We start from the raw sequence: 13,948 nt of genomic DNA on the forward strand, positions 1-13,948 counted from the left end.
AGGTGGCCCATACCTGAACGATCTCATCACTGCAGCTGCAGCACCAGTCCGTCTGTTTCAAAGTAGCCTGCGATCTGGAGGCAGCACCTGATGAAGCCAACAGTACCACATCATCTGCAAAATTCAGAGACAAGATGCTGGCAACGCCCAGATAATCTGCCCATCATCGGTGACAAAGGGCGTCCTATGCGGAGCCCAGCACCCACCGTGTCCCACTCACTGCCAGGAATGTGGACCACACCTCACAGCATACCCGCTGTGGTCAGTAATAATCAGTACTGCTGATCATCTCAGTGAACACCAGCCTAAGAAAACATATTTACACAGGTTATGAGTCACTTCAGTCACCAACCGAGGTACAGTGGCCCAGCTGTGAAACAGCCAGGTGTACACATATGTGCCTTAAACTCAGATTACTTTGAGAATACTCTGAGTTTCAGATTAGACGGAATATGATGGGGTTTAGTCCCTGAGCTGCAGAGCTGAGGCGTGTTTGTGAGTCTGTCTGCTGCACGGTGTCGGTGTGTGTTGTGTCACGTGATCGTGCCCCCTGCACGGTGTCGGGGTCTTATGCTGCTGGCTGACAGCCTCTGATCGGTTTCACTTTTTTTTCAGAAAATTATTGATGGCACGATGACGTCATCTTTCCTGCTCCGCGTTTATTAAATTACTGATCAGCCTTCGAACGTTTCTGACGGCTCACGTGACCGCCCCATTTGACCCATGTTCTCGCGAGAGGTGACGCGGCTCGTCGCGAGATCCTCTGCAGCAACAAATCGGCTCCGATTCTGAAGACGATCTGCTCGTTTCTGCGGTAAGGCGCTCATTAACGGCGCGCGTGCAGGACCCGCGCGAACACGGGATTGCCGGGCGGTGGGAGCGTGAACACGCGCCCGTGTGCGCGTGTGTGCGGAGGTGATGAGGACGTGCGTGTGGTGAATGAGATGAAGGATGGAGGATGCTGCGCGGCGGCGGGCGCGGCGGCACGTGCACGCGCAGAGCTGGTGTGTGACTGGGTCGCGCGGGTGTCCGGTTTCCGGTGTGGTCGGGTCAGTTCGATGTGAACACCCCGCCCCTCCCCGTGCATGCGTACGTGTGTGTCAGGTGCAGGTGACCTTCACTGAGGTCAGAGGTGGCGTCTCCAAGTAAGCCTGACAGACTTAATGTGACGTCACAGGGTTAAACGACACCTTAAGTTTTTCAGGTCTGAATGTGAAACCCTGCTCTGTGTTTGTGTGTCTGTGTGCCTGTGTGTGTGAAAGTGTGCATGTGTGTGTGATTTGTGTTTCTGAGTGTGTGTGCGTGTGTGTGTGAGAGAGTTGCTGAAGATAAGATAACTCTTTATTGTCATTGCACACTCATACCTTGTACAATAGTACAATGAAATTGGAAACTCCCACGTCAGCACAACTAAAGACAACACAGTTACTTAAAGTGGATTTTTTTTCAAAGTGCAAGGAACCCAGACAGTGGCATGCGTGCGCCCCTGTAGGAGCTGCAGTTCCTCTGATGTCCCCCAGACGCTCCAGCAGTGAGCGGTAGAAGAGGCTCCTCCTCAAACAGAGGAGCTTCATCAGCTCTTTTAGTGAATGAACCTGCACCCACGCTCTGTTCTACAACATCGACCAACCACAGTGCACGAGAATCAGGAGGGCTCTACCTTGTGGCGTTATTCAGCACTTACACGTTAAGTACTTACTGAGCTAAAGCAACAGGATTATCGGTAACACAGCAGCAGCAATGAACTTGACCGACTAGAGATATATATATCATCTTCTATCACCACAGCTGCTCCTCTGCTTCGGTGTCACAGTGAAGTTCCTCCAACCTTCTCTGAATTTCTTCAAGACATCCTCCATCCTGTCGCACATTAATAAGTGTGTATGTTAAATGTATGCGTGTGTGCAGTGATGATGGAGGTCAGAGTGTGTGAGGAACCACAAACCGCCCAGACTGAAGTCCGAGTGTGAACTTGTTGGGCTCGGGTTTGTGTTTCAGACGGGGTCATGGAGGTGTCGTCGCACAGCCTCTTCCTGCTGCAGCAGCTCAACGTGCAGAGGGAATTCGGTTTCCTGTGTGACTGCACCGTTGCCATTGGAAACGTCTACTTCAAAGCTCACCGCGCTGTGCTGGCCGCCTTCTCCAACTACTTCAAGATGATCTTCATCCACCAGTCCAGGTGAGGGGTGGAACAGCGGCGTTTGAACTCTGTACCTGAGTAGAAGTTAGTTATACACCTGTGCTTTGGGTCATCACACAAGTACAGACAGTATAAAAATGGGCATGTTTTCTGAGAACCTGAATTCTTTTAAATCCCCATCAGGTGGTGACTCCTCTGATGCTCGAATCCTTTGTCCTGATAAATTTGTTGGCTTCCTCAACCAGCTTGGGTTCCAGGTCAGAGAGGAGGATTATCTAGGGCAGGGGTCCCTAATCCCACTCCACAAGGGCCGGTGTCCCTGCGAGTTTTAGATGTGTCCTTGATCCATCACAGCTGATTTACATGGATACATTACCTTGACATGTCTTGAAGTTCTCCAGAGGCCTGGTAATGAACTAATCCTGTGATTCAGGTGTGTTGACCCAGGGTGAGATTTAAAACCTGCAGGGACACCGGCTCTCGTGGACTGGGATTGGGGACCCCTGATCTAGGGCGTGCTAAACGTACGTTCTTCAGTCAGATCTGCCGTTTGCTGTCATTGTGACGGGAGTGATGAAAAGGACTTCACTAACCAGCCGGTGACAGTCTCTGCGTCGATCTTGTCATGAAAACGTTACCAGACGACCTGCTGTTAGCCAGCTAGCTGTGAGTTAGCAGTGCAGCATGAATCCAAAGAGGGTTCGCTTGTCTGAAACCATGCAGCTGCAAATAGTTCAGCCTAGGGAGTTTGGATGAACTGGCCAACCTTATCCATTAAAGACAGGATTCTACTGCTTGTTGGCAGGCGCGTTAGTGTTAGCTAAGATTAGCCATGAGAAAGACAGCTCAGGATTGGATTTGCTCTCCACAACCAAACCGAATGTTAGCGTTAACTACAAACTTGGAGCTTGACTGGTCAACCAGTGGCTAGCTGTCAGCTACAAACAGATGCACTGTGAGGACATGTGAGGACAGTTTATTTGGCCTTAGCTTTTAGATGAACAGCGGTGTGTTTGATTTATAACACAACAAAAAAATAATGAATGAAATTTAATGTTTTATCCCAATTATTTTGTTTTCATAATTTTTAAGAAACAATCAAAAGGTAATTAAAATCCAAATATGATTGATCAGCCCTAAAATGTGTTTAAGGCTAGAATAATGCTGAAGGCTTGTACCGGTGTTTGTTCCTTTATTCCAGGATCTGGATCCTGTGATCCAGAATAGAGGGACAAAACTTTGGTCCAAACCTTCAGGAGAATATCGGTCCAAAACATCAGGATGCACATGCTGTTTTTTTTCCGAGGTGCTGACCTCATGTCTCTCTGTGTCCCCAGCGAGTGTATAAAGATCCAGCCCACGGACATCCAGCCGGACGTCTTCAGCTATCTTCTGCACATCATGTACACCGGTATGTGTCCCAAACAGCCGGTGGACCACAGCCGGCTGCAGGAGGGCATTAAGTTCCTTCACGCCTACCAGCTGTGCCGCAAAACTGGAGAGGGTGCTGCTGAGACTGCCAACAACGTGGTCCGCATGTCCAACCTCTATGGCATTCAGATCTCTTCCCAGCTGGCCAGCAAGGAGGGACCCGGAGTCCCCAAGACCACCACGGTGTCCCGCGGGGCCGAGGATGGGCGATCCTCTGACCGAGGGGCCCGGTCTCACTCCCAGCTGTCCCTTGCTGTCGGACTCGAGGGGGTATCGTCGGACCATCAGGCCTCAGCGCTACGTTGCTCTGTGGCATCCGGAGACGATTCTGACATCTCAACTACCCGTGTCAAGCAGGAACGCTTAGAGGAGGAGGAGGACGGTGAGGAGGGTCCAGGTGCAGGGTCTCCAATTCAGGACAGCAGTCCCATTCAGGGCCTCCTGTTCAAAGACCGGCCGCTAGTGCTGCTCTGTCCCCGCTGTGGAGAGCGCTGCTCCTCCCCAGAGGGCCTGCGGGAGCACCTATTTAGCCACGCCCTTGACCCCGCCCGTCTCATGGAGGGGCTGTCACAGGGTGGTGAGCTGGATGCCGGCCTAGAGGAGGGTCCTCCAGGAGCCCAGGAGCAGCTGGATGCAGGATGTTTAGAGGAAGCACTGAGACAGAGCCAGGCGCTAGCCAACCAGCTGGCTGCTGAGCTGAGGCGGAGCCGAGGAGGTGGTGGGAGCGGAGGAGGGGGGAGTAGCCCCGCCCCCTCCCTGCACTCACGCAAACGTAAGATCGCCTGCGCTGTCTGCAGCTTACGCTTTTCCCACAAGAGCCAGCTGCAGGAGCACATGTACACCCACACAGGCAAGCCGTCCCGCTACCACCGCTACAACCGCCTCTGCAGCCAGCTCTTCCAGGCCTCCGCCCACTTCTGCGACAGTGCTGCTGAGCCTGGGGGAGGGGCTGGGGGTGGATCCTCAGTGGGCACCCCCATAGCTCTCTCTGAGGAGCCCAACAGGGACACTCAGGACAATGGCAGTTCCTGCTACTCCCTGGACTCTGAGATCTCCCAGGAGAGTGTGGACGGCGTTCCGGTCGAGTGATGCCATCTGTTATGAGGGATGTGATTGGACGGAATAGTAATTTCCGCAGGTGGTGGTGTTCTGAGTGTTTGATCTGTACCTGTTTGGGAGTAGGGATGGGTATCGTTTAGGTTTTATCCGATACCGGTGCCAAACCGGTACTTTTGAAACGGTGCCGGTGCTTAAACGGTGCTCAAACCGGTGCTTAAAGAATGGAGAACACAAAATTGGTCCAAAAACCTCTCATGTTCAGCTGTTTTTTTTGTAAAAAGATAACAATGTTAGCCTTTTCTGCAGCTATAGGGCATATATGGCATCACTCTTGGCTGGAAGCAGTGCTTAATCAATGGAAAAAACACAAACTTTGTCCAAAAACCTCTCATGTTTAACTGTTTTCCACTTTTTCTTTGGGCTACCTTTTTGGCCAGGGTGAAGGGAGCATCTGCCATCAATCAAGAAGACAGCTGCATGTAACTACGACGGTGTTTGCTAGTTCACCTTACATGCATTAATGTAATAATGTGGTTAGCCTACTCAACGTTACACACGAACAACATGAAGCTACTCACGCAGAGAAGAACGGCTGCTGCTGCCATCATCATCCGTCATCATTTCTGCTACGCTGACAGGGCTAGGGGCCAGGACTCTCTATTGGGGGGATGTTGCTAACTCCGGGTCCGATAACAGGCACCACACCCGCAGTAGATGTGCAGTGTGAGGTCTCACAGCAAGCTATCAAACACGGCTTATTTCTCGGCTTTAAAAAAACCGCTATGCGTCGCCAGGTGTTTCATCAGATTTGAGGTGTTACCTCCTTTGACAGTATCACAATATCAGCTTAAAGCACTTGTTGCAGGCTGCTGAGTTTGCATCTTTTGCTGTGAAGTACAGCCAGACTTTTGATCGCCCGCCTTGGGCATTTTAATCTGTAGCTCTGCTCTAAAAGAACGTACGTACCTGGCCCCGCCTACTATCCTCGGAAACGTAAAATGATTGGCTAGAATTGGCTCAGGGGAAAAAAAAGCACCGAAATAAAGCACCGAAATGTGCGCTGCTTTTCGGTCTGGTTACTACCGTTTATGTCAGCACCGGTGCCATCATGGCACCGGACACCGGTACCCATCCCTATTTGGGAGTGTCTGTGTTTAATCCAGTGATGTGGTCATGAGGTGCTGAGGTCAGGAGGTCGGACTGTTTGATGCTCAGAAACATCAGCAAAACCAGACTGATTGATGATTAATGATTAATTGATTGGGAACTGTTTCTCTGGTTTGAAACATTTGCTGATTTGTGCATGTTGAGCAAGTTTCTGGATTCTGATTACATGATTCATTGATTAATCAGCAGATTAATCAGAGATTAATGATACATCAGTACTTTGACTAATGTCACTTCCTGTCATTCATGTCACTGCTTTGTGTTTCCTTCTCTGAAATTGAGCCAGCAGAGACTCTAAACCTGAAAGCAGCCAACACTGAAGCCCATCCGAGTCTGAGAGGACTGTGAGGAAGAGGAGACAGTGAGCACTGTGATGTCAGAGCGATCTGTGATGTCACAACCTTTCTGTGGATGCACTAACATGCGCAAACTACAAAAAGTGAACTACACAGATTTCTGTCATTTGGTGTCAGAGTGTCGTATATACAAGGTGTAATCTACAAGTTATCAGAACAGGTCTAAACCAAAAACTGGATCTCACGTTCAGGATCATCTTCCCCTGGTTTTTGGATCTCTCAGTGGAAATCCTGTCAGTTCACCTTCCAGTTTTATTTTTTACCCACGTTTTCTTTCCCTCCATCTTGCCACACAGGATTAGGACTAAAATTTACAGCAGTAAACCCTCTCGGTGACAAATAACGAGTAAGCGCCGTACACCTTACATGTAAAGTTTGAGTTAGTCTTTTGTCAACGTTCATCGTCAGAGAGCACAAGGCTTCTTGTTTCTGTCCTTTTAGTGTTGTCCACAAAGAAACAAAACTAAAGTACAGACTTCAGTAAATAACACTGTATGGCTAAACGTATTCACTCGTCTGCATATGACTAATAAGTCATAGTTCCTTCACTAGAACTAAGGGGCAGAGTCCAAGTCCTGAAAAGCACACCCACACCATAATCTGCCCCACTAAGCTTTACATTTGTCCTGGTAACCACCGAACCTAGACTCATCCATCAGAGTGTCAGATGGAGAAGCGTGATTGGTCACTCCGGAGAACATGTCTCCACTGCTCTAGAAGTCAGTGGCATTGTGCTTTACTCCACTGCATGTGATGCCTTCATTGCCCTTTGTGATGTACGGCTTAAGATACAAATGGTCACCATGGAAACCCATTCCATAAAGGTCTCTAATCTGAAGGCCACATGAAGTCTGTAGTGGTTGACTCTGCAGGAAGTTGGCGACCTCTGCGCGCTCTGTGCCTCAGCATCGGCAGAAAGTTTATCACCACAGAGTTACAAATGTTATCAGATGGAATACAACAAAAACATGCAGATCAGAACACGCAGGAAACACAAGACGGCATCCAGGTTAGGACGAACAGATCCCTTTGGAGGAGCTTGAAACGTTCAGGTTTTGCTTCTGAAGGTTTTCCAATGACTGAGTCCTGCTACACAGAGCTTTGAGAAGATTCAGAGTACCCTGAAAACGAGTGACATCCTCAGAGGATTGAATGAATATCTGCCAGTGCAGTGAATTTACACCCACCCAACAGCCAACAGGACGAGGAGAAGAAGGCAGCAGCTGCAGAAACGTACTGGCAGAAATGACCTGAAGCCACTTGGGTTCTCGGAGCTCTAGAGGTTCGATAGTGAAGCCCGGGAGGATGACCTGTCATTGAGATTAGCCGGAGTTAAACCAGGTTTTTATTGGACCTCTTCGCTGAAGCTGCTCACACCCGCTAACCTCAGTCTGCAGGACCAAAGACATAGAGGCAGAGCTCACAGTTCAGGTCAAAGCACGACCTAACGTCAGTCATCATCTGCCAAACTGAGCAGATCTGAAAACTCTTAAGTTCATCCTGTCTCTGTTCTGCTTTGCTTTAGTTTCTGCTAAACACGAGCTTACACCGAGGTAAAAATTAGTCCCTGTAGAAAAATCTCTGATTGAGGTGTTGCCCCTCAGTAGGCTTCAAGAAGCGGTCCAATCAGGATGAAGTGAGCTTAAACAGGCGCTCAGACACAGATGGGAGGGTTGCACTGAGGGTGTTCTTACATGGAGTCGGGATTAAAAAGCAGCTGATGGTTTAACTTCATTTAAAGGATCATTCCACAGTTTCTTCCATCTGACTCAAACAAAGGCAAGCACAAAAAAAGACAGAAAGGACGGGTGGGAAAATAAACGTTTCCCAATCTGTGGGTCAGGACTCTCGCTGGGTCCCAGCCTACGCCCACAGGGGCACATTTTTTATTTACATTTTTAAATAAAGTTTTAAAAATATTCAATCTTTTTTATATTTATCATAAAACTGTGAAAAATCTTTAAAACAAATAAAAGCCAAGAGAAAAGCATGATCTGAATCTTATTTTTAAAAAGTTACTGTCAGAGTTTGAAATATTTTGTTGGAATACCCTATTAAATTTTACATTTTATTTTGAAATGGTTACACTCCTATACGTTCTAAACTTTTTATTTTGAAGGAGTCATAGTTTATTGCATTTTAAATACCTTTATTTTGAAGGAGTTACATTCTGTTGGATTTAAACCTTTTATTTTGAGGGATTTGAAGTTAGTTTATTTTAAACATTATTTTGAAGGAGCCAGTCTGTTATATTTTTAATTTATTAATTAATTAATTTTTTATTTTTGAAGGAATTATACACTGTTGCATTTGAATCTTTTTATTTTGCAGTGGTCCTATCTTGTATTTTAAACCTCTTATTTTGAAGAAATCAATATGTTCTATGCTAAACTTATTTTGAAAGAGCACCAATCTTGCATTTTAAACCTCTTATTGTGATGGGGCAATAGTCTTGCATTTTAAACCCTTTACTTTGAAGGAGTTACACTCTTGCATTTTAAACCTCTTATTTTGAAGGAGTTGATCTCAATTCCATTGTAAACCTTTTACTTTGAAAGTTTCCACCGGCCAGAGGGAAATTGGTGGTTCATCCCAGGTCTCTGCTGTTCCTTTCTGTGTCACATGACCAGCGCTCATTGATGATGAGGTGTTAATGATTATTGATCATGTGTGTGACTGTCGTGCCGTCGTCTTATTTCTGTGTTTCGCTGTAAAAAAATAAACAGGAAGTTCAGTGTCAAAATGTTTTTGTAAACGCATCTGTTTTTCATGGGTAGAACAATAACGTTTTGTAAATAAATGTTTTTTTCACCAATCAGATCGAACCCCTGCTGTTGTTTCAACATGTAGATGTACATGCGTATGCACACGTGTATGCCCTTCATTTTTTTTTATTATTGATTTTGAAACAGGTTTTAATCGGCTCGGCGTGGATGTTGCTGGGTTGCACCGCAGCATGCGACACACTTCAGCTGTTAGCTGTTAGCAGCGCCCAAATGTGCATCAGCACGATGGGAAAATGCCCGGTATGCCAGATTTTCAGTCCAGCCCTGGTACCGATCAACCAATACTGAAATTATTGATTAACCAGAGTAACCTGTTGGTGACATCAGCTTTTTATCACAGAGGTGATTATTGATAAGTTAGCTGCGTACTGATTGATTGCTGATCCATCTGCAGAAGAGCATTCTTTGTGCCCTGCCAGAATCTGACCTGCAGGAGTCAACAGAGAGCTGAGCAGCTAGGTGAGCAGAGAGGTATTGCAGGAAAATTCAGACTCCAGTTTAACTGCTTTGACTTGAGGATTTAAAAATCAAAATGATTCAAAATAGATTTTTCATCAGTACGCATCGTCACGGGGTCAAAGGTGATGCCACAGATTTGATCACACTCCTCACTGTCAGCGTGAGTCCACGAGATACACTCTGTTTCCCACAATGCTTTGCCTCAGTGCAGGACTGGATGAACATTCCCGACAGTCTCTTGGCACTCACCTGTTGGGCGATCTGATTGGTCAGCGTGCTGTTGCTTAGGGACAGATGGATGTATTTTTACCCTCCATCACCATAGAAACAAAGGCTTCAGTTTCTTCTTCACACATTTAAAAATAGACTCGGAGGACAGAGAGCCTGCGGCAGATCAATAATTGATCAAGGATCAATGATGCGGTGCCACGGTGTGACTGAAACGAGTCAGAACAGCTGATGGACTCGACGACTTTGCTCTGCTGCTGTTTGGAGATGGTGACCTCTCGCCTGAGCCTTAGATATCAATCACAACTGAAACACTGATCAATCAATCAATCCCTTAAACAGAGTGAGCATCTTCTCATGTTTAAAATCAGTATTTCTCCTTTCAATTCATCTTTTCATCGTTATTTCCTGTTTTATTTTTAAATTACTCACCTTATTTCATTCGGTCCAGGTCCACCTTCTGCCACACCTGTGCACGAACAGGTGTGGCTTTGCGCTTTCTGCAGGTTCCTCATTAAAGTTTCTTGTTCAGGATTAGTGCAGATTGCTAATTACAGATAAAATGCTGAGCTTTGATTGGTCTTTTCTTCCCATCATCATCAAACACAGATGAACATTCGTGTTTGTAACAGGAAGTACTTCAGAAGGAGTACATCCTGTCAAAATTAAGCAGTTTGAAAACAGTTCTAGGAGCATTTTAACAGTTTGAAATCACAAAAAGCTGATGAAACGTGTTTGTAATGAGCAGGAAACACGTGGACTCTGACCTTGGATGTTTTTAAGTGTGATGTTGTTCAGATCTCCATGGTTTCTGTCATTTCCAAGGTGTTGGTGCTGCTGCTCTAAAATCATCAGCTGACTGAAACGTTTAAAGAGTCAAACTCTGCTGCCATTAAGTGAAATTGGATGTGACAGTGATGTTACTCTGCTGTCACGTTTCATCAAGTCTTCGTGCTTCGTTAAACCTTTATTTATTTACTGTATCAGATTCCTGAAGAACCAGTGTCACACTAGTAACTGTAACTGTAATGTGATTACAGTAAGGTGTAACAGCCGTGCTTCTACGGTGGTGTGTTTCGGTGTTGAATGTCCGGCAGATTTTCGGAGAAGTAGAAGGAAACACGTATGTTGTATTCTACACACAGAAAGGGTTTTAGGGAAGAGGACGCAGCGCCACACCTGCAGTTCCTCTGGTTTCCAGCAAAGGCAGGGCTGAGTCACGCGTACAGCCTGAAACAAACTGATTGGTCTCTTTCCTCGTTCATAACACCTGTAAGGAGGGAGGATGTTTCTATGACTCACCTGTTTAAGAGTTGTGTGTTTATTGAAAACTTTATTGACACTGTGTCTGTGGACAAACACGTGCAGGCATCGTTACACAGAGCTATTTGGTGATTGGACCTCCTGATGACACAAACCTGATTACAGGACACGAAAGCTTCTGTTTCTTTCCCCCTCCCCCCGCCCGCGTACCACCGCTTTATCGAAGAAGCAATTTGTGTAAAAGAAAAAAACATCAGTCAGTGTGGTTGCTATGGAAACTGGGGAGGCGCAGCGCTGGTGGCAGCGAGAAGAGAGATGAGCTCAGTGTTTCCTGACGACTCCAAGAGAAACAGATCCGATCAGCAGGAAGCACCCAGGTGAGAACTCATCTGTTCATTCATCATGTTCATTCATGTTCATACCTGCCTGATGATGTCATCAATTCATGCCTGATGATGTCATCAGCCAGCAGGTGGTTTCCATTAGAGGAAGAGGAAGTTTATTTTGGAGGCAGCAGGTTATTGAAGAGTGATCAGCTGACTGGAACTTCCTGTCATGATGTAAACACTTGGAGTCTGAGGCCAACTGGAAGTGTTTGTGAGGGTGTACCTGAGCTGCACTGACCCACCTCAAGCAGGTGATGATGGCTGAACTCCTCAGAGGTGTTGGTGAGCCAGAGGAGCAGCAGGACAGCTCCTCACAGGCCTTCTTCTTGTCCCCTTGGTTTCATGGGACAGACTTGTTTTTTCACCTTCACCCCACTCAGCTGTGATGGACAGTTAACCCCAGCAGCACAGCGTCTCAGCTGTTACTCAGTTATTGATCTTTAAAATAATTTAATTTCCCCAAATACTGACTATATAATCAAGTTCAGGATTCAGTGTGTCTGTTTGTGCGTCTGAGTGTTTATGTGTGTCTGTGTGTGACTTTAATAACCTGCTGTTCATGAATCTATGTGCAGGGTTTGACAGAGGCCTTCAGGAAACATTTTCCTTCAATGGCGATGAAGGGTGGGGAGAACGTGCGGCGGGCGGAGAGCGACAGCCTGAAAAGGAAGCTAAGGGACCTGCTGCTGCTGGGAAAAACCCGGAGCAGGAGTGAGGGAGAGGAGCCACCGGAGGAGGTGGAAAATAAAACCACGGCAAGACATTCAGACGCCGCAGTTGAAAGAGGAGTTGAGCTCAAAGAAGGCAGTGGCATGGAGGGAGAGGCTCCGCCCACAGGAACCTGCAGGGGGCACTGCAGAAACAGGAGGAGGTGCAGGTGGTGGAGGAGGTTCTCCTCGGAGCTCATTTGCATCAGAAGGATGAAGAAAAAAGTCGAGAAACGACCAGGGGAGCAGCAGCAGGATTCAGAGGTGGAGCCTCAGTTACAGGACAAGAGAGCTAAAAAGAGGGCATGGCCAAAGTTCAGGAAGTCCAGGAATTCATCATACCAGCAGAGGGAGGAGGTGCAGGGGGAGGCCCAGAAAAGGCTGCACAGGTTCTTCATTAGAGGAGGAAATAGGCGCCCACAGGAAGACATGGTGGCGGTGGGAGTGGCTCAGACAGACACTGTTCAGGCGACTGTCATAGTGGAGACTAGTGTGGAGGCGGCGCAGGATCAATGTGCAACTGGGAGTCCAGGAGAACCAGCAGCAGGAGAAATGTATGAGGAGGTGAAGGAAGGTCGACCAGAGACCTTCCAAAAAGTTGGTGAGGTCGATGACATCACCGTGGGAAGACCACTCGAGGTTTTCACTGACTCTGCGGACGCTGGGCCATTTCTCCATAAGGAGTTTCAGAGCTCGTTCCAGAGCTCCTCCTCCTCCCTTCAGGCACCGGCAAATGGTCTGTTCATTCGAATTGAGCTCTGCCCCCAGGAGAAGGAGGAGGAGGAGGAGTGCTGGGAGGGCAGCTCTTCCTCACAGAACCACCTCCTCCTCCACCTCCTTGATTTTGGCCACAGCGAGCGGCAGCTGCTTCAGATGGCTCACACGCTGGTCCGAGCCGCCGTGAATGCTGCTGTGGATCAGCTGACCAGAGAACTGCAGAGCACCGCGAACTGTGTCCACCGAGACCACGCTTGAGGAGGCAGAGATAGGGAAGAGGCGCTGCAGTGAGTGTCTGCGCAGAACTATATGTCATTTGGAGAACAAACTGGAGCTAAAAGATGACACGAACACGCTGACAAGCCACGATGGATCACGTGAAGGAGGAGATCAACAACTCCAGGAAGGGATCAACATCTGAAGGAGGAGATCAACAGCTGAATGATCATACAGAGTCCGATGTTTTTCTCTGGATCAGCTGATAAAGGTTAACTTTGTGCCTGAGAGTCACAACTTAGGGCTTATTGATGTTCTATCACCAACTTAGGCTCTGCTCATGAATTATTGATCTGTATAAAGTCACATGTTCTGTTTTTCAGTCGTGGTGATGGTTTAAATCAATAGATCTTCCTCCTCTTAGAGACTTTGCTCCTCTTCTTAAAGCCACAGTTTAGGAATGATTGCTACAAGGAAAGAACAATCACAGAAAAGAGGTGTAAAAAAAGAGGGCATGGCCAAAGGTCAAGACCAGCTGATGTAATGAGCTCAGGTGCAGACAGGTAAGTGTTTGAATCAGAAAGCAGACTGAGAGAAAGAAAATGATATTTAGAGGTCAGAGCAGCTGGAAGTGACATCACAAAACCTAAACAGCAGAGACCAATGAGCTGAACTCTGTACTGAAGGTCAGATGATGAACTCTTTGGTTTCTTTCATGAGGACATAAACATATAACCATTCTCACCATGTGAACTCAAGGCTCTCGCTGATGTTCTGTTTTCTGTGCATAGAAAAGATGAATGGAGCTCCTTAAACTTGCACTCATGTGCTACCGATCTGTGAGTCTCTGCTCTCAGCTCCGAGTCAAACAGGAAGTTTATTTTGGAGATTTTGGTCCCGTCCGTCAAATTTGGGGAGAGATGACAAACATTATGGTGTGCAGTGTTTCTCGCCGTCATCCATGTTTTATATGCAGTCAGATGTTTTTGTTCTTCGGGTTTGTGTCTCTAATAAAAATAACAGAATGTATAAA

At 47.1% G+C, this 13,948-nt stretch overlaps 1 protein-coding gene across 3 annotated transcripts; it reads left to right on the forward strand.

The window, feature by feature from the left end:
• The first annotated feature begins 34 nt into the window (after positions 1 to 34).
• On the forward strand, positions 35 to 4,859 carry zbtb25 (zinc finger and BTB domain containing 25). Of its 3 annotated transcripts, none has more exons than XM_039599336.1 (3): positions 35 to 261; positions 1,999 to 2,179; positions 3,478 to 4,859. In XM_039599336.1, the coding sequence occupies exons 2-3, from the start codon at positions 2,007 to 2,009 to the stop codon at positions 4,658 to 4,660; spliced, it is 1,356 nt and encodes a 451-aa protein (XP_039455270.1). In that variant the 5' UTR covers positions 35 to 261; positions 1,999 to 2,006; the 3' UTR covers positions 4,661 to 4,859. The 3 variants fall into 3 exon arrangements, with proteins under 3 accessions (XP_039455270.1, XP_031608700.1, XP_039455271.1); XM_031752840.2 differs by lacking the exon at positions 35 to 261 and adding an exon at positions 746 to 814; XM_039599337.1 differs by lacking the exon at positions 35 to 261 and adding an exon at positions 821 to 915.
• The last annotated feature ends 9,089 nt before the right edge of the window (positions 4,860 to 13,948 follow it).

This window comes from Oreochromis aureus, linkage group 15 (assembly GCF_013358895.1).
Source record: "Oreochromis aureus strain Israel breed Guangdong linkage group 15, ZZ_aureus, whole genome shotgun sequence".
NCBI classification, from domain to species: Eukaryota; Metazoa; Chordata; class Actinopteri; order Cichliformes; family Cichlidae; genus Oreochromis; species Oreochromis aureus.